General features: G+C 45.2%; 10 protein-coding genes across 10 annotated transcripts; 7 read left to right on the top strand and 3 right to left on the bottom strand.

The window, feature by feature from the left end:
- Positions 1–1901: 1901 nt before the first annotated feature.
- SAMD00019534_026140 (hypothetical protein) lies at positions 1902–2270 on the bottom strand (the record flags this gene model as incomplete). The annotated part of the gene is made up of 2 exons (XM_012901912.1): positions 1902–2046; positions 2113–2270. Coding segments are annotated over 2 exons (303 nt in total), but the record flags the coding sequence as incomplete, so codon positions are not given.
- A 397-nt stretch (positions 2271–2667) lies between these two features.
- SAMD00019534_026130 (hypothetical protein) lies at positions 2668–3783 on the top strand (the record flags this gene model as incomplete). The annotated part of the gene is made up of 1 exon (XM_012901911.1): positions 2668–3783. One exon carries the CDS (start codon positions 2668–2670, stop codon positions 3781–3783), a length of 1116 nt encoding a protein of 371 aa, XP_012757365.1.
- An 85-nt stretch (positions 3784–3868) lies between these two features.
- SAMD00019534_026120 (hypothetical protein) lies at positions 3869–4879 on the bottom strand (the record flags this gene model as incomplete). The annotated part of the gene is made up of 2 exons (XM_012901910.1): positions 3869–4651; positions 4706–4879. Coding segments are annotated over 2 exons (957 nt in total), but the record flags the coding sequence as incomplete, so codon positions are not given.
- Positions 4880–5047: 168 nt separating this feature from the next.
- Positions 5048–5679, top strand: SAMD00019534_026110 (hypothetical protein; the record flags this gene model as incomplete). The annotated part of the gene is made up of 2 exons (XM_012901909.1): positions 5048–5279; positions 5348–5679. The coding sequence occupies 2 exons, from the start codon at positions 5048–5050 to the stop codon at positions 5677–5679; spliced, it is 564 nt and encodes a 187-aa protein (XP_012757363.1).
- Positions 5680–5721: 42 nt separating this feature from the next.
- Positions 5722–6561, bottom strand: SAMD00019534_026100 (hypothetical protein; the record flags this gene model as incomplete). The annotated part of the gene is made up of 1 exon (XM_012901908.1): positions 5722–6561. A coding segment is annotated over one exon (840 nt), but the record flags the coding sequence as incomplete, so codon positions are not given.
- A 483-nt stretch (positions 6562–7044) lies between these two features.
- On the top strand, positions 7045–9897 carry SAMD00019534_026090 (hypothetical protein; the record flags this gene model as incomplete). Its single annotated transcript, XM_012901907.1, has 5 exons — positions 7045–8244; positions 8333–8691; positions 8754–8963; positions 9064–9196; positions 9289–9897. 5 exons carry the CDS (start codon positions 7045–7047, stop codon positions 9895–9897), a joined length of 2511 nt encoding a protein of 836 aa, XP_012757361.1.
- Positions 9898–11725: 1828 nt separating this feature from the next.
- Positions 11726–12481, top strand: SAMD00019534_026080 (hypothetical protein; the record flags this gene model as incomplete). The annotated part of the gene is made up of 1 exon (XM_012901906.1): positions 11726–12481. The coding sequence occupies one exon, from the start codon at positions 11726–11728 to the stop codon at positions 12479–12481; it is 756 nt and encodes a 251-aa protein (XP_012757360.1).
- A 689-nt stretch (positions 12482–13170) lies between these two features.
- On the top strand, positions 13171–16649 carry SAMD00019534_026070 (hypothetical protein; the record flags this gene model as incomplete). Its single annotated transcript, XM_012901905.1, has 2 exons — positions 13171–13277; positions 13385–16649. The coding sequence occupies 2 exons, from the start codon at positions 13171–13173 to the stop codon at positions 16647–16649; spliced, it is 3372 nt and encodes a 1123-aa protein (XP_012757359.1).
- Positions 16650–17187: 538 nt separating this feature from the next.
- On the top strand, positions 17188–18124 carry SAMD00019534_026060 (hypothetical protein; the record flags this gene model as incomplete). The annotated part of the gene is made up of 4 exons (XM_012901904.1): positions 17188–17627; positions 17691–17705; positions 17880–17973; positions 18029–18124. 4 exons carry the CDS (start codon positions 17188–17190, stop codon positions 18122–18124), a joined length of 645 nt encoding a protein of 214 aa, XP_012757358.1.
- A 1063-nt stretch (positions 18125–19187) lies between these two features.
- On the top strand, positions 19188–20237 carry SAMD00019534_026050 (hypothetical protein; the record flags this gene model as incomplete). The annotated part of the gene is made up of 1 exon (XM_012901903.1): positions 19188–20237. The coding sequence occupies one exon, from the start codon at positions 19188–19190 to the stop codon at positions 20235–20237; it is 1050 nt and encodes a 349-aa protein (XP_012757357.1).
- Between the last annotated feature and the right edge of the window lie 9 nt (positions 20238–20246).

The following is a 20246-nucleotide window of genomic DNA, read 5'->3' as shown; positions in this document are numbered from 1 at the left end:
GAGCAAATGGAATGATTCCAATGATGAGGGATGATGAGGTGTTAATGGTTATGTTATATGTATATATAAAGGGTCAGTGATGGGTAGTCCTTCAAACAACATGACTTGGTTAAATGATCACCAAATGCAGTAACTTGTTGATTGATTGAATGAATGAGTGAGTGAACAGAGTTGGGCTCAGGTGTGATGATTGAGGCAGGGATAATAATATGAACAGGGATGGATGCCCATTCGTTCAAGTGTCTTTGAATGAATGAAGGACCTACATACTTCACCAATCAAACAACCAACCATCCCTTGCCATCACCTCGCAACAACGTCAGTGGGCGGGGTTGCTCGCGAGCCCACCACATTGCACTACACCGCACCATTTGCGACACTGAACGACAACCACAAACTGGAGAACATGATGAGCGTTGGGCCGTGAGTGATGGCCACAGACCTGCCCAAAATAGATGGATTCGCGCATCCGACCTAGGTCCTCTGTATTTTGATTGGTTCGATCACACAATCAAAATCTAAAGCTTGTTTGTTAGGCGAGTGGGTTGGATTCCGTCGATGGGCTGGCCTGGACTTAGGCGGTGATGGGGTGCATGAGCGACCTGATTGGTCCAAACAAAACTAATACTAATGCTCTCAGACTTGTCATTCATTTCTGAGCAACAACCATCCACCCAATCAATCAATCACTGACAGTTGGCTGGCTCTGATGACAAACCGACAGACTGACAGATAGATAGTAACATTGGCAAAGAACAGTCGGTCTTATTTGTGATTGATTGAGAATCAGCAGGATGATCGTCCTGGAACATGAGCCGAACGATTGATTGATTGAATAGATGAATGGATGGAAGATTCGACATAAATACCTACTCTTGGCATCATTATCTTGATGTAGATGTTGGTAATAGGGGTTGTTGTTATTATAAGTAATCGATAACATATTGAGTAAGTTTGTATAGTTGATTGATTATATTGATTGATTGATTGTTTAGATTGATTGATTAATTGATTGAAATTGAGTCTAGAAGTAGTAGTTCAATCAGCCATCCATCCTGTCAGCCAGGACAGTTAGCCATTGATACAAGGTTGATGATGGCACCATTGACCATACACAAATTCAAGTTGCCAGGCGAGTCCATTCGATCCTCCCTTCACCTCATATGACGACCATCATTCCAACTCAACACTTCCCTTAATTGATGGATGTTTGGTTTGTTAATAATTATAATTATAATATATATATATATATATATATATAATATAAATATTAATATTATATCTTGTGATGGATGTGATGTTGCCACCAGTAGTGGTTGTGATGGTGGCAACAGCACCTACTTACTTGGTACCAGTGGTAGTGAATGGTGGTAGTAGTAGGGGTGTGGATGTGGAAGTTGTGGATGTGGTGCATGTGTATGTCAATGTCAAACCCCCCAACAACAACTGCTCACTGATTGAAGGCGTTGTGTAGCGTGTGTGAATGCGCGTATTCCACATCACTGATCCTGTTCTGTTTCCTGTTCATTATCGATATGAGTTGCGTTGAGTTGTTCCATATCATCAATATAACATGATGTTGGGTGATTGATTGATTGATTGATTGATTGATGGACATGCCATTGTGCACTAAAGGGGTATGACCTGACTTGAGGAGGACTGGAGGAGTGAAGGGTAAGGGTATGATGGAGGGTAGCTAGCTAGAGGAGTTGTCTGATTGATTGATTGCTACCAATCTATTGCCTATGTGCACCTTTATTAGTTGGATGAGGCTGACACATCATATTACTACTACTATTATCGCACATGTCGTCTCAATGACTCGGTCTGAGGGGACTTGAATCCCAATAACTAACTAACTAACATATAACTTATACTATCTATCTATCTATATATATCTATTTCTGCCTGCTTGATTGATCGAATATACACTTTGAGTATGAGTTCATTGCCTCGTGACAGTTCAATTGGTCATTCTCCTTTCGCAGACATTGTATCAATGTATCTTCAACATCTTTACAAATGTAGTGTCTATATGTTGTTACTCTACATATTGTGTGACAGTTGATGTTAGTGTTGTTGTTGATATTGTTAGTACAGTGAATTACATACTCGAATGGCTGTAAGAATGCATGTTGTTCCTTCTCTATATTCTGTACACGTTCAACTGATGCTTGCATATGAGCATTGACCGATTGCTTCACCTGATCAATATGTTGTTCCAATGGTGATGAGACATGACCATGTCCTATCGAGTTGGCAATTGTCATTCTTTAATTAATTGTTTGATTGATTGGATGTTGATTCAAACTTGAATGAATGAATCGAGGGATGGAAGTTTGAAAACTTGAAGAAGTCAGACCAAACACATTCATTCATGCAAATCAACAACATGAATGAGATAAGAGATAATAGATAGAGATAGAGATGGACCAACCACAACAATATCAACTACCTATAAGGTTGTGGAGGTATATACTTGGAATGTTGAATGACCCTGTGGATATGGTTTGCTTGGGATTGACTTGTAGGCCATTATGGACACACTACTACTCTGCTGAACTATCAGTAGATGCCAAGAATGATTATGTCAATACACAGAGGGAGCAGTATCTGCCATCATCACTATCAATGACTCTGAGCATGCACTATAATCAACCGATTCCAATGTATAATCTACCGACAACACTCACTCAGCTCACCTTTGGAGATTCATTTAATCAACCGATTGAGCCAGGCTCGTTGCCGCCCAAGCTCATCTCGTTGACGTTCGGATCACATTTTGATCAAGTGATTATTGCCGGTGCGCTACCGAGCACTCTCAAGACTTTGACTTTGGGCATTCACTTTGATCAAGTTATCCATCCTAGCACATTGCCCAACTCAACACTGTTGATGTTTAATTATTGTGTTAAACCGATCATCGCGCACTCACTACCAACGTTACTCACTGAGCTCACCTATGGAAAGAGGAGCCAACGCCCAGTACCCTCCAGCTTTCAGTTGCTCAATCCCTCTTCACTTCCACGATCACTCACGAGTCTGCGCTTGGGTGGAGAGTTCAACCAAGAGATGATGGACGATGTCTTCCCAACGAATCTAAGGACATTGACCTTTGGCTCTAAGTTCAATCAGCCAATAGGCTTCATTCGCTTGTTGCCCAATCTGACATCGCTGACCTTTGGCAATTGCTTCTCTCAGCCATTGAGCAAAGATTGCTTCCCACCCTCACTCAAGACTTTGGGTCTGAGCTTCGGTCGTCCACTCAATCCCAACACTATCCCAGACAGCCTGACATCACTTGTGTTGGGAAATAACATCACAGTGAATGATGGACGCGACCTCAACAATGTAACGAACCTGGCGGTGTCCAGTCAGACGCATCTTAATATCAATGTCAAGGGTTCATCAGTCAAGAACTTAACGACAAGGTATCGACTCAACTCCAACCGCAGAGGGACCAGACTCTTGGGCACATGTCCACATCTTGACACACTATTGGAGTGGGTAGATTGTCTTCCAGCAGACGAATCAGGAGAGGAGAGATCTTGGTCGACCAAGATTGGAATGTGTCCCAGCAATGTTACAACATATAGATTGATGGTCAATTCCAAAAAGATGATCATCCACATGCGACGTATTGATTCCAGTCACACATTGGTCATCCACTCACCAATGCCCAATGACATTGATGCCAATCGACATGATCATCTTGTTGTAGATCCTCCAAGTCTAATGCCCACCCAAAGTGGTTCACTCAATGTTCATTTCCTGCGCAGGTAACCAAATGAATGAATGAATGAATAATTGATTGTCCAAAGGAGATGGCCTAGGTGCCCTGCCCTTGTGCCTCCTGTTCTCGTTTATGAATAAAATGTTGTCGCGATCTCTCCATCAGCTTGTCAATGATCTTCTTGGGCTGACTGAATGTGCCGAGTGTAGCCTCCTTGCACACGAAGCATTTCTTGCTCTTGCGATTGTGATCCAGCGCACACTTCTCGCAGAAGAAGTGTTTGCATTTGGTCATGACGGGATTGTCATACTCTTGGCGACAGATGAAGCAGGCGAATGGAAGCTCTTCGTCATCGCCAGTGGCCTTCTTGAACTCTTCCTCCTTTTGATTCTGTTTCTCCTTGCGCTTCCGCAGCTGTTGCTCCTCGTACTCCTTCTCCACCTGCCAGCCAGCCTTGTAGTCGCCACGGTCGTGCAAGAACTTGCACGTGTCGCCAAATGAGCATTGTCCCGTCTCCTTGTAATCCTTGCACACGTCGGGCTGGAAGTCGAAGCGCACTGACGATCGATAGTTTGATGTGGTGACCTTGATGGGACCGGCCTTGACTCCGGCGCCCTTGTACGTCAGGTCGGACTTCTTCTCAAAGAATGTGTTGTACGACTTCATGCCGCGGTATAGTCCATCATCGTTTGTTGGTCCATCTTCGTCCTTCTTCTCATTGTTGTCCTCCCTCTCGATTAGTGTTGATGAAGAGTCGGCCTCACTGTAAGATGGCTTGGCGGAGCCTGTTGAAGCGAATGAGAAATCATTCTTCTTGTCCGTTATTGTTGTATATTGATTGACTTTGGCAGCAGTATGTCTTTGTTTCTTATTTGAAGTATCACCATCTCCTCCTCCATCTGTATTGTTTTCATCCGTCTTTGACCTTGATATTGACATTGCGGCATCCACACTTTGTGATTGATCATTAAGTATAGTTGTCTCTGTGTCTCTCTTTCTTATGTTTCCTCTATTCTTTGTCTGTTTCTTGAATACAACAACTGGTGTAGTGGTCGTCTCCTCTTCTTTTTGTTCTTGTTGTATTGATTGATTATCATCAGTTGATGATGATTGAGTATTATCTGTATCAGCCATTCTATCTATCTTTAAAATTATCTACAAATACAATGATTCAAACACAAATGAATAAAGTTCAAGGTTCAACTTCACTTGTCGACTTTTTGACAATTCATCAATTCTGTTCATTTTCATTCTAATGAATGCTTCGCGAAGATACAGATAGAAGAGATAGATAGAATTGAATGTTGTTATAATATGAACTTTAAAGACGATGACCATCATCATGATCAAAACGACAACAACAACAATAACAACAACAATAGTGATGCAGATGATGATGTTGCAAGTGATATAGATGACAATGCTCTGTTGGATGAGACTGATGTCAACAATACATTGACTGAACAAGACAAGGATGACCTATTATACGACGAGTTGGAAGATGACAAGAATCAACAATGGGTCGATACACATCTAAATAGATCAAGTATGTATCTCTACTCATTCATTCGTTCATTCGTGTTACTGACTCAATCAATCAAGATCGTAGATCAGATGCATATTTGAGCTGTCCTTGTTGCTTTACGTTGTTGTGCGCAGACTGTCAACGACATGATCGATACAAGAATCAGTACAGGGCAATGTTTGTAAAGAACTGCAAGGTGGACTTTACTTCAAGACTTGTACATAAGGAGGAGGTCAAGTCACATCATGACGCCAAGAACAACAGGTCATCAGACATCCATGAACAAGAAGAAGAAGAGGAGGTAGATGTCATAGAGGAACATTATAACCCTGTTAGATGTGCAGTATGCGATACACAAGTGGCTGTCTACGACAAGGACGAGGTATATCATTTCTTCAATGTGTTCCCTTCAAACTCATGACGAGACGCGACGCGACGCCTCGAGATGGGCATGCTTCTACGACGACAAAGACGCTGCCGGAATAAATGGTAACGTCGCTTTATTAGAGAACATTTGTAGGTGATCGGGTACGTTGTAGCGTTGATAGTACAGGTGGTGGTCGGGGATGGACTTGATCCGCCAGAGTGCCCGCAGTCGCTCCTTTTCCAGCGGTGATAGAGTGCCCGCCAGCACGCCCTGCATCTTGAGGTAGGCCAGCGTCATGCCCACGCTGACGCTCACGTTGAACGATTGCACCATGCCACACATTGGCAGGAACACTCTCTTGTCGCTCAATTGCTTCATCTCGTCGCTGACGCCCGTGCCTTCATTTCCAAAGACGACGGCAATGCGTCCATAATCTCTTGTTGTGCTGTAGTTGCTGTCGATGCTGTGCTGAGGGGGCTGCTTGCGCACGAGTTCATCGAATGCCTCGGCGCCGGGCGAGAGGTCTGACGCCCACACCCTGTATCCATTGCGCGAGAGGTAGTCGAGACACTCGATGGTGGTCTCGTGGCGGTGTATCGACACCCACTTCTCCGTGCCCTTGGCAATGTCGTTGAATGTCTCGTAAGGCTGATCGTCTACAACGTGCACGTGTTGAATGCCCATTGCCTCGCATGACCTGATGATCGCCGCCACGTTACCAGGTGTCTTGACCATCTCACATACTATCACAACTCTATCCGTCCTATTCTCTATGACCCTATCCAACTTGTTCAAACGTTCTGTTGTCAATGCAGGTTTGGCCACCCTAGACAACATCATATAATGTGATATCAATCTCTCTGAAGCATGTCTACACAGTAATCTAAGTAGATCAATTCTACTTGACAATGACATTGTTATATTATATGTATTTGTACTTGTATGTATGTTATGTATTGTATTTGTTTGTTTGTTTGATTGTTTGATTGAATGCTTTGGAGATCTCGCGCGAAACGAATCAGACGAGTCTTGGTCATGAGTGACACGCAAGATCAATGTGTCAAAGTATATTAATCAATCAATCAATGTTGACATGTTATGCAATATCAATGTTGAGAATGATACAGATAATCATTCAATATGCATGTACTTGTTTGAGAAGGAATGAATGGGCCCCAAGAGACAAGACTTTGGACTTTGGCGCCAAAGTGTGGAAGACAACACAATTCAAACTTTGAAGAAGAAGATCACACCATTGCGTGTGTTTGAATGAATGAACTAAAGTGGGCGATACTCTTTGCATCATCCAGTGATAGAGATACAGATACAGATAGAGATACTTATTGTATACATAGTAGTAGTAGTAGTATAGATATAGCTGAATTAGAGAGAGATTGAGATAGAGAGAGAGAGAGAGAGATGTCAATCGAGGTGGTCTTGCAACAATGTATAGATGACTGCTTGCGAAATAATATGATGACCAATGCAATGTTCTTGGCAGAGAGATTGGTTGCAGCTAGTCCAACGGATGCTAATAACTTCATGTTGGCAAACATTTGTTATAGACAGGGAAACATTGCCCAGACACATGCCATTCTCAGACTGGTGCAGCATCGTGCGCCAGACACTCTGTCATTCAAGTCGATGCAGTTGCTGGCCATCTGTTGCTACGAGCTGGGCGAATACAACGAGGCCGAACAACTGTTGTCGCAGTGTTTGGAGACGATGGCCGACGCACCACTCCACCTCCATCACCATCACTCAACAACAGAGCGCATTAGCAAGTGCAGTCGAGCAACCGTGCACTATCTCGCCGGACTGGTGTCCCGCAAACTCAATCAAAGAATCAAGGCTATCGATCACTTCCAGCAGGCATTGCTACTCTACCCTTATATGTGGGTAGCCTACGAGCAGCTCTGTAATCTCGGCCAGCTCGACATTGACCCGGCCGTGTTCTTTGGTTCGCTCGAGCACAACCAGTCGGTCGAGTTCGCCATGCCCCTGCCGCCCCTCAGGGCCGGTGGTCCAGGCCAGGACAGCACCATGATGAGCAGCATTGGAGTGGGATCATATAACACACGATCCAGCAGCACGACGGCTGGCAGCGACTTCCAATCAATCAGTACAAAGAGCAGCGAGTCGTCTGGGATGATGTTGGCCAGCAACAGCCACGCCACAGTACATCAAGCGCCAAGGAAACAGCAACATAAGTCACACTTTACATCAGCCGCCCTGCACGGCAGCTCTTCGTCCATGTCTAGCAGCATGGGCGCGACGCGTACACCGGCAGGCATGGGCATGGGCGCTCTCAACTTTGACATGACGCCACAGCCACAACTATTCCCAGGCCAGACGCCAATGAGCGGCGCACCTTCACACACGATCCACAACAACTCACTCGTCACGCCCGTCGTTCCAGTCAAGCGCAATCTAAAGGTCGTCAACTCGCCAATACCCATGCAGATGTTCAATACGCCCGGTCCACAACATCAGTTTGAGCCACAGAACCTCCAGTTCACGCCACTGACAACACCATCACCCCAAGTCGCGTCCAAAGCTGGTCGGCTGCCAGAGGTGAGAAAGAAGATTGCGCCCAACCAGTTCCAGGACAAGAGGAATGTATGTACATCTGGATTCGTGGGCCTGGTTCGCCCCATCAGAGGCTAACATCCCCTCCAATCAATCAATCAATCAATCAAACCGATAGGATACTCATGATGGCAGTGTTCCATTCAATGAGCAGATGCTCATGTTTGAATCAAAGCAGCAACATACTGCTCAACATCAACAACTACAACAACAAAAGACAAATGAAGATGTGGACATGGAGAAGAAGAGGAGGAATGAAGGAACGACAACATCGACGGCAACAACAACAACAACAAAACATGTTCAAATAGGAGGCGTGGAGGAGATATGGATCGATACTAATATACAAGACAGCGACTCTGTTACCGATCCACTGACACTCAGCGACATCTCCGATGTGCCATCCACCACTGCCGGTCACACGGAGTTGCTCTCCCTATTGCACACAATAGCACAGGCATATCAACTGTTATGCAAGTATGTATATCATGATTATTCAATCAATCAATCATACTATATATACTTACACAACCAATTAGATTCTCATGCCGCGCTGCTATCGAATGCTTTGGTGCACTGCCTTATGAACAGTATAATACAGGATGGGTGATGACATTGATTGGCAAGGCATACTTTGAGATGGTGGACTACAACGAAGCAAACAGAGTGTTTGAACAAGTGAGGGAGCTGGAACCATATCGACTGGAAGGCGTGGAGATATATTCAACAGTGCTCTGGCATCTGAAAAAGTATGGATAGCTGTCAGCTGATCTCATCATCGCGATCAGCTGACCATGTTCATGGAGTGAAGGAGGAGCACGACTGACACCGTCCATCACTAATCAATAGGGAAGTGGAGATGAGCTATTTGGCCAATCAATTGACAAGCTTTGATCGTCTATCAGCGCAGGCTTGGTGCGTCGTTGGCAACTGCTTCAGTTTACAAAAGGATCACGAGTCAGCCCTCAAGTCATTCAGGAGAGTATGTTGTCAATAAGCCTGGATCAAGGGAGATGGACAATGACTTACTCAATCATTCAATCAATCAATCAATCAATCAATCATGATCATTAGGCTGTCCAACTGGATCCTAAATTCACCTATGCCTTCACGTTGTGTGGACATGAATACTTCTCGACGGACGACTTGGAGAATGCACAGGACTGCTATAGGTCAGCGATAAGGATCGATCCAAGACACTACAATGCCTGGTACGGACTGGGCCTGATCCACTTCCGCCAGGAGAAGTACGACGCTGCCGAGTACCACTTTAGGAAGGCACTCTCAATCAACCCAACCAGCTCAGTGCTCTACTGCTACGTGGGCATGACACTACAGAGCAACAAGCGCTATCCCGAGGCATTGATCGAGCTGCAGCAGGCGATCGACATATCGCCACGCAACACATTGGCCAAGTTCAAGAAGGCGACCATATTATACGCGCTCGAGATGTATGGAGAGGCGTTGCAGGAGCTGGAGGAGTTCAAAGAGATCGCGCCCAAAGAGATCTCACTCTATATTCTCATTGGCAAGGTGCACAAGAAGCTGGGCAACCTTGATCAGGCCATGGAGAGCTTGACGATTGCATTAGACATGGGTCCCGAGAACTCGACCTATGTGCGCTCAATCATTGACAAGCTATATGTAGAGGATGACGTTGAAGATGTATCACTAATAATATAAGTGGCAACGACACAGTATATGTACGGACAATCCAGATAGATAGATGATGTTTATTGCCGCAAGACGGCCAAGGGTAACCTCCCCCCTTGTGTATTGGCGGGTATCGGTTCGTCACTGTCTCGTTGGCTTATTGATTGATTGATTGAATGGATGAGTGAATGAATGAGTAATGATGGAAGTCCGTTGTTGACAACGAGTAGACTGCTCCATCAATGAACTCCTGGAACTGTATACAATAGGTAGCTGTACATGTGTCGTTGCCAAAGCTGATGGGTGACCGATCAGAGATAAATCACCCTGCGCGCGTACGCATGAGCGTCGGGGAGAACTTGACGCCTAGTCCGACCCCTGATGCAGAAGCTGCTCGGTGTTGGCGGCTGCCGATCAATGAGGTGGGGAGGGAAGGGGTCCGACACCACCATAGTCACCTGGATGATTCCAGGTACTTCCATCCTGACTCCTGTCTCCATCTTGTTCTTGATGAGTCTGTACATTCTTAAATGAACAGCTAATAGATTGAATGATTGATTATTGATTGATAGGTAGTATAGATAATGGTAGATAATGTTGTATATAGTATTGTACAAATATAAACGAGTGAAGAGGTTGATATTGATGAATTGATTGATTGATTGATTGATTGATTGATTGATTGATAGATAGATGATGGAGAGTTGATGGAGAGAGGCGAGGATCGGGAGTGCGTGAGGAGAGAGTGAGTGAGTGATTTATAGTACTAGTAAGATGATGTATGATTGTTATTGTGTTGTTGCTGAAGTGTGGAGGAGGCGGAAGAGGAAGAGGTGAGTGGAGAATTGTTTTTGGTGTTTTTGGTGGGCCAAGTATGAGGAGTTCTCACTATAACTCAGCCCAGTTTGTATTTTTGTTTTGTTTTTTTTGTGTGTTTTAGTGATGCGCAAGTTTAGTGAAACCCTCGATTACTTCATCCTCTTGGACAATGACTATGTATATGATGATAATGACTAACAAGTTGAAGATGACAAACATACAAACAATCAAACAAACAAGAGTGCATGAAGATTTTCGTGAAAACTCTCACAGGTAAGACTACACTTGAGGAAGAGGACTCAGACAAGATCGAGAATGTCATAGATAAATCCAAGATATGGAGGATTGGAGTAAACAGTGAGCAAATTTGGGTGCTTGGTCGTAAGGTATTTGTTGATCATTGTAACCTATTATTCGTGATAATCAAGTTGATCATATCTTAACGTAGGTCAATACGAATAATTGAATGAAGATTATTAATAGTATGTTATAGGGGAATATATAAAGGTTGGGGATTACTTTAGTGGTTGGAGATTGCTGATAAGACTATCTACTTGCCTAGTAGTTCGAGTTGGAAATGTTCCAACATTGTGGTTTTCTATATCATCTTCCTTTTAGTATTATTATTTCTTTGACCATAGTATATCCTTTATGCTTATGATCATAAATCAATAAAGGAACTTGATCATGATCTCACTAGAATGTTTGTTGCCTGATTAAACTTAAACTTTTGAGTTTGTAAGTATTGTAAGAAACTTGAATAAACAAGGGTTAACTAAGTGTGCATTCCTTCCCCCCACTTCAGGTTCAACTTCCAACTTCAAAAACAAGGTCTGTTCACTTTCATTCACTCTCTCACCCATTCATTCAATCGAATGATTAAGTGATAATTGAACATTGAGACAGATTCATCGTCTTCTTCAATAGTAGTACTCTGACTGACATCACAAGTACTCATCCATCCTATCACTTAATCAAACCATCAACAACAACCAATAATCAACATATCATTACATATAAAACATTAACAGAGTATAGAATGGATAGTCAGAAGATTACAGAAAGGAAGACATTTGGTGATGGCAAATCATTCTTGAATGGACAACAGAAGAGACCGCTGTCATCGGCTACAAAGGCGACGTATATGTCGTCGTCGGCGGCAGTGTCACAGCAGAAGAATGTACCGATTGGTCGTGTCGTCTACGACATCCTCACACATCTCAAGTCGCTTGAAGGCGAGCCAGCGACATTCGAGGAGCTGATGGCATCGACACCGCACAGGATCGAGGGTAACCAGGAGCTGATCGACAGTCTTCGCGCCAACCCCAAGATAGAGTTCCTGAACGATACGACACTGTGCTTCAAGCCGCTGTTTGATGTCAAGAGCCCAAAGGACATCATCGAACTTCTCTCAAAGTACCCGTACGGCATAACGATGGGCGAGCTGCGCGAGTCATACAGACAGATCGAGCAGGACGTCAACAGGATGCGCGATGCCAAGGAGATCTTCGTCGTCAAGCACAACGAGAAGGCAGACGACCAGATGTTGTTCTACAATGACGAGCGCTACAGGATACCCGTCAGCGCTGAGCTTGTCAACATGTGGAAGGACATTGTGATGCCAAAGGAGGTCGATCTCGAGTCAACCATGAAGGAGGCTGGTCTGTCACTGGTCGAGTTTGCAGAGACTGCGCGTACCATCAAGGCGAAGCAAGTGGAGAAGAAAGAGAAGAAGAGAAGAGTGACCAAGGTGACGAATGTTCACATCCAAGACTTTGATCCTAATGCCAACTAATGCTCTCGAGGCAGGATGTTCATTCAATCGATCACTCACACACTACTCCCTTGGTTGGCATTCACTGAATCGTCGACAACTGCTCGATGGTGATTGATACTTTACAATGATCAATCTTAGTCATAACCACAACAATGATTGTGATCAATGATCACCATCAAGAAGGCCCGCACGCTTGATCAGCCAGTCATCCACCCAGCCAGCCAACACTCGGAGTGTCCAAACCAAACAGCTTCTTGTGTCCAACCATCTATGTGACCGTTACCCAACCGTATTCATGCAAACAATCAACAGTCCAACCATCCATCCAACAAAGCTAAAGATACCCACCCAAAGGTGGTGGATGGGTCCGCCGCGTGGCCATGGACCGGATGATCATCCGGCTCACCTTATTTAATAATATCAATTTATTGGGCAAACACCGTTTGGTCAGCCACATGCCACATGCGACCCTCTTGTCTTTTGTGATGTCATGATTTATTGGAGACATGTGAGGTGTCTTTATAAGGTGTCTACGGGCAGGCGCGCTATTAACTTGCGCATCAAAGCGATCATCATTTCAATCGCATAAGTAAGGTTCATAACATATCTTCATCATGTCTAATCATCATCTTCAACGACGGAACATCATTACTTTAATCACATGATTAGATAGAGATAAATATATCTATATCAGTCAGTATACAATGATGAACTCATCATCAATGTTAATGTTATTGTTGTTGGTACTTGTTAGTGTATCATGTGTACATAGTGCATTACCATCAACTACCAATTGGGACTCAATCGATCCAAAGTAAGTAATTAGCTCACACTGGCCGCATTAAAGTTTTATGCGGCCACACATCGGTAACAGTTGCCGCACTCCAACCCACACACATGACTAACGCCACTCACTAATAGCATATTGAAGTACTTCAACTCTTCGATACCATCACCACCAAAGACCTACATTGGCGCAGACTTTAGTAGCTTTGAATCCAATCCATTCACTACGTTCACGTTGACTGCAAGTCAATGGACACCCAATGCCTGTGGTCTGTCATTGCCCAACACTGCCAAGTTCCCTCAACAAGGAATAGAGTACGGCTCCACTCAGGCGAATGGCGCAGCCACTGCCTGTCGCGTTGGCCTAGGCACCAACAATGTGATGGTGTTGTACAACAAGCGCGAACCAGTCAACACGACCCCTGTTAGTGCCAATCCTACATGGGCACAGTTCCGTTTCCCCGTACCACCACGCTCCGAGCTAGGCCAACCACTTAGTCTGCGCATCAACCTTGACCCACGCCGCGGTGGTGGCTTCCAACTCTACGCGTATGGCGGCAACCCCTGTATGAGTGGCTCGACTCCCGAGTGTAACCTTCGCATCGAGGGACAATGGTCCAGGACCACTGCCGCGGGCTATTGGGTACTGCTTGGAACGCCCAGTGCAGGTGGCTACATGATCATGGGTCCATACTTGGACGACCCCGAGCTCAATATCCAATTGCCCTCCGAGTTTAAGGACGCGTCGATTAAGGAGATCGACGTGGTCATCTTTGCCTTCAACACCTATCCCTACAAGACTGAGTGCGACTCAACTCAGCCCATCCAGAACTGCTATATCTACGAACACAAGTCCCTTGGCATCGTATCCGTGTCTATACTCAATGGTCTGGAGTTCACCTACAACTCGCTGCCAGACCCCTCGCGCCCTCGTCTCTTTGGCAATCACTCATACTTCTGGCAAACCAAGGTCAACCCATTCTACACGCTGCCATGCGACAGCCTTGCCACACTGGGAATTGGCGTCAAGAGTGTCAGGGACTCGTATGAGACAGTCCTGTTCTCTGGCTCATCGTGCAGGAACAACCGTGTCGCCACGCTCAGACAGCACACCCTTGCCAAGAAGTACTTTGATGGCACGGTCACATGGGACCAGTACAATCAGTATAACAATGGCCTCAACGTCATGTACGTCATACGCTTCCTGCGCTCATGCTTTGCGCTTGGTCGCAATGATTGTTACTTCTCCCAAGCCGACCTGGATGCCCTGGTCCCACTCTTCATTGCCAAGGAGTTGTCCTGGTTCAGCAACTGGGTGTGGTCTGACCCCAACTATGGTGATGGCTACGGTCCCTTTGGCTTTGACCTCGGCTCCAAAGGCCCGTGCAAGTACTGGAGTGTCTTCTACGACCTGTTCTACAACGACCTGGCCGTGGACCAGCGCGCACTAGTCTCATCAAAGATCGATGAGATGGCCGCCAACTTCCGTCGAAACTACAAGAACCGTTCATGGAACATTTGGAACGGCAACAACTGGACGCCCGTGCTCTCCTCTGGTGCCATCTACCTGTCTGTTGCTCGCTGGTATGAGAACAGTACACTTGCGCAGGGTCTGCTCACGGACATCCTCTCCGTGATGTACCGCACTCGCTACACCATCGCGTCGGACGGCGTGTTTGTCGAGGGTCTGGCACACTACACATCGATGAACGTCGACAACATCATTGAGATGGACATGTTGATCAGCAACACCTTTGGCATCCACCTCGAATCGCCCCGCTGGAACTACTTTGAGACAAGCTACAAGTGGATCCTGGATGCCATCCTCGTGGACGGCCTGACAATGGACTTTGGTGACAGTCACATCACGCAGTATGGCTCACTCACACCTATCTACTCAATGTACATTCGCGAGATACTCCAGGTGGGCACGGCCAACGTCGACCCATGTGCTGTTGCCGCGTTTTGGATCAACAACTACTTCAACTCGGGCTTTGACATTGGCTACGACTATTACCCTGTGATGGCGCGTAACTGGTCTGCCGTCGTTCGCAAGTGTCCATCACTTGGCGACAAGGCATCACTGTATCCAGTGGGTGGAAATGGAATGTTCCGTCGTCGCGTTGTTGACAATGGCTACGCCATCGATGTTCGTCGCCAGCTTGAGGGCTACACGGGCCTGGCATTGGAGGCCAAGTACAACGGCTACCCCCACACAGAGTCAGACTTTGGAGGCATCATCTGGTCGGGCTTTGGCAGCAGGTTCGTCAGCGACATGTCATACGGCACCATCGCCAAGGATGACAAGACATTGCAGTTGGACAATGGAGGAGGAGGCGCCAGTACTATGGTCGTGGAGGATGCCTGGGACTCGAGCAAGCCAACCATTGTCAACAAGGGCCAGTTCTCACCGGTGCGCGGAACCATCGAGAAGTTCAACCAGACTGTCGACGGCCTATCCATCGACTACTTCAAGTTGGACGGCAGCGATGTGTTTGGCCGCAACAGGAGTGCCGATGGATGGCTCAAGCGCATGCTAAGATACGCCATCTCTGTACCAGGCGGCCACTACATCCTCGTGGACTCATTCACCAAGCATGATCGTCTGCAATCGGTGAGTGTGAGCGAGTACTTCTACTCGAACCGCGTTCCAACATACATTGCCACGTGTGGCATGTGGGTCTGGCACACGGAACCCTCGTTGGTCAGTCAGTCCGAGATTGAGCTCCGACCAAAGTGCAATGACCTCGCACAGCCCGAGATGGCCACCTCCGTCGGCCGCATTGTTGGAGCGTCCGTGTCGGCCTTGACCTCATTCGTGGTCGATGGCAACATCACCTTTGAGTCACAGGCACCCATCAACACTGTGTATCGCACACGCTACTCCCAGTCCGCACCCGTCAGCTCGCCCGATGCCCGAGTGTTCTTGATGACCGCCGCCAAGAACCAGACTTCGCTGCCTGCCACGCGCACCGTGACCAAGCTGGGCAGCTGTGTTGGCGCCCTGACCTGCTTCGAAGTGACTGTTGGCGCATCGTCCTACCGTATTGAGTTATCATCTGACTCTGTTGGCTACAATCTAGAGTGCGTTCGTCCAAAGGTCGGTGGCACCTACAGCTCCACACCTTGCTCTCCAGTCAGCACGACCACAACTACATCATCATCGACTACAACACTCTTGTCGACAACTACCACAACGACAACATCTCAACCGTCGTCGACCACCACAACTACCAACTCACCAACGACCACTACCAACTCGCCAACAACTTCCACTCAGTCGTCAACTACCACTACTTCTTCAACAACAACAGGACTATCTGTTGCAGTTAGGAACATACCATCATTCATTGTACTTGTACTTGTATCCATTGTCACCATAATCATCACCATCATGTAATAAAGAATGCCAAGGTGTGCGACACTTTATTTATCGCCACGACAACAACAAAACAACTTGCAACTTTGTGGAAGTTGAGTTGAGGGAGTGGTTTAGGGAATGTTCATTCATTCATTCATTCATTCAATGAGTTAACAAATAGATAATACATGACTCATCTACAACAACAACAATTACAACAATATTCTCGAACAAATGAATGGGCTGAGAAGGCAAGGCATATCGTTCAAAGAGACTCGATTACACCTTCTCATACTGATCTTGAGGTATTCACTCGATTGCACTGTACTCTTGACATCATCAATGATCTACCAATCTTATCCAAGGTATAGTATACAGAATACCTTTGATATCTCACTCACTCACTCACTCAACTCGCTCAACCTCCAAGTTGTTCAAAGACTTCCCATCACTTGGAAAACTGATCATTGAGATACTTGCGTCGATCAAGTTTGTTAGATATGGTATACATCAATTGGAACACGACATTGTCAATGGTAGTCAGTTCTTCGCATTGAATGGATTGACTACCACATCAATGTTTGACGTGACGATGGCACTTGTTGACATTGCTTCAATCAATATCTCATTGGTCTATGGATCACTCTGGTTCCTCTTTGATCCAAAATTCCTTCATGATCTTGCCCAGCATCAGAAGCAGCAGCAGAATAATGATCAAATGGACCAGATCATCAATCACTATGTCAACTTGATCATTGCCATTTTGATCAATATCAAGGAAGAATCAATGGGCACCCACTTCTACATCGATATACACAAAGCATATAATGTGATCACATCTATATTTGGTAAAGAACGATTGGAGCATTCGCTCAATCAATGGTTCTTGGCGCCATCTCCACCATCATGGTTCCACATTAGTACAACCTTGGCCAAACTACTCTACCTTGCACTAATCAATGACAAGTCTCAATCAGAGTTGTATCTCAATGTCCTGTACAGGCAACATGCATTCGAGTAAGTTTAAGTTGGTCTATATGCCACTTGTCCGCTCACACAATCATCCAATCACTCAATCAGGATCATCACTACAACGTATGAGCATATTGGTCCGAGACCCAATACTGGAATAAACAGGATGTTCATGCAACTTCACTCTCAGTTTGGAGAGCTTGGCATATTTATGGATATTGATGATGATGCTCAACAACAAAGAGTGGAAGCATTGACATCAAATCAACCTCATATCATATATATATTCTTCAAAAGTATTAGATCGTTCAAACTCGGTACCTACATCAAATCTAGCACGAATGAGATCATCAACTTGGTCATCAAACAAATGGGTTCAGAGTTCCCCAAGGTAAGGCTTCGGCCTCCCTCGGCCACTCACTCGCTCTCACTCATTCACTTACTAGTCCAATTTAGATATACGACTTGTACGAACAATCTATTCTCGGTGGTATGGTACGTGGTGGGGTTGTCCTCTTGGATGGGATTACAAGTTGCTTTGAATCATGTGGACTACCCCTGCCCAATGGAATGGTTGATTATCTTACCTATCATAGAAGATGGTCATCCTCTGCTCTCACGCGCTACCAGAATTTAGAGATGGCAAGAGGCTTGATAAAGGTTGGGAGCGACATTAGAACATTAAAAGAGGAAGGGTTCCGGATTTTGATGGTCATCAATGATCATACTGATATTCAATCATTCAATCAAGAGGTGGTCCATAAATATCCATCCGAGTTCAAAACATTCCTAGATGCCGCATCAAGTGACTCCAAGTTTATGGATTCGTGGCGCAACATCGATATGATCATTCGATGCATACAACAGTCTTGGCTCGGCACTTCAAGATTTATTCACCTGTTTGGATATTGTAATCATCAGAGGCCTGGCATTTACATTCACAGGACATCACTCAGGAGCACTATATTATCTTTCATTCAAACATTATGTCTCGACCCCAATGAATCATGGATTCAATTCATTGACACCATGATGGACAACAAGCGTTTCACCGACCCACAAACATCCAAAAATCCATACCGTCACATGACACTGGAAGTAGTGGCGATTGAACAACATCTTATGATGGTGGGGCTGGTGCGACCAATCTTCCACTTCCTCAAATATTTACTCTGTCTCGAACCACTTTTCACCAATTACAAGCATTCCAAACATATGTTGTTGGGAACATTGAATCATGACGATGAAGAGTTCATTAAGGAACGCAAGCTCTTCAAACAATTCAAGTGTCAATCATTTAGCAACACACTACATACTCAAGCCCAAGCTTACTACCTGCCCCCCAGGTCAGAGTCAAAGCGCCTGCACCTGCCCACACTCCCTTGGACAGTTATCAACATGATCATACAATTAGCCATCCAAGATCAAGACCCCAAAGAAACCAACTATCAATATTGGTTGGTGGAGTTGGCAACTGTGAGCAGTAAATTCCACAAGTCATGTGCTTGGACCCTCACCAATCAAGTGCTCCCGTCACTCAGAGTGTTCTCATCACTCGATCATATTGGATCGAAATATTGTTTGCTCCAGGACACGCCACTTCATATGCATGCCAAAGATCTGGTTCGCATCCCAACCACGCTCTTATCTCGATGTTTGGAACGTTTGCGGCATGTGACCATACCATTCATACACAATGACAGCAACTCCGACTCAAAGTACATTGTGGTGAAAGGCGCGAATACTCTGGAGCATATCACACTGATTGAGGAGCTGGATCACTATGCCGATTGGACGAATATCACTGACGACAATCTATTATTATTCTATCTGTATGATGATTATCTAAATGGTGATGACAGCGATGATAAGGATGATGATGAGGACGAGGCGACCGAGACCTGGTTCAAATCATTGTGCAAACATTACTTTGGCCCCAACAGAACATCACTTCAAACAATTGAGACTCAATCATACTCAAACATCTACTATCCAAAGACAACATTATTGAATGTAGCCATAAATAATCGATTGACAATCAACTTTCGATCATTCTTGGGACGTCCTTTGGAGGGCCACCTCACATCATTGCACATTGGATCACAAATGGAGTTCAGCCACGTTGAGAAAAAATTGGTGGATAACTATGGCATCACAGATCACCTCCATTACGTCACTGGATCCCTATCCAACATACATATCAGTGAGCCAAAAGAAATGAAGAGATTCAATAAGGACCAGATTGATGCGATCCAGCTATTATACCTACGTATTGGTGCCAGTGCCACTGCCAGTGCCACTGCCGTTGATTCATTATCACACAAAAGATCATACTCACTGTTCCTCGACATCCAAGACCTAAGCAACGTGATTACATTGCTTCCACAATGTTCAACACCGATCACATCATTGTCGATTCATCTAAATGATTTGGAGAGAATGATAAGATGCCATATCAATGGATCACTCGACACACACATGGCCTCATTAATCAATCATCTCAATCAACAATCAATCTTTGGCACACTAACATCACTCTCACTCGTTATCGATGACACACACCACAGCATCGCCATACCATTCCATCAACATCATCTACTCTCCACACTCACATCATTGCCATCACTTGATCCACAACTCATCAAACACGATTGAATGTATGAG

This window comes from Acytostelium subglobosum, assembly GCF_000787575.1.
Source record: "Acytostelium subglobosum LB1 DNA, scaffold: scaffold4, whole genome shotgun sequence".
NCBI lineage: Eukaryota > Evosea > Eumycetozoa > Acytosteliales > Acytosteliaceae > Acytostelium > Acytostelium subglobosum.
The sequence above is the reverse complement of the archived record's forward strand: the minus strand, read 5'-3'. Positions and strand labels throughout refer to the sequence as shown.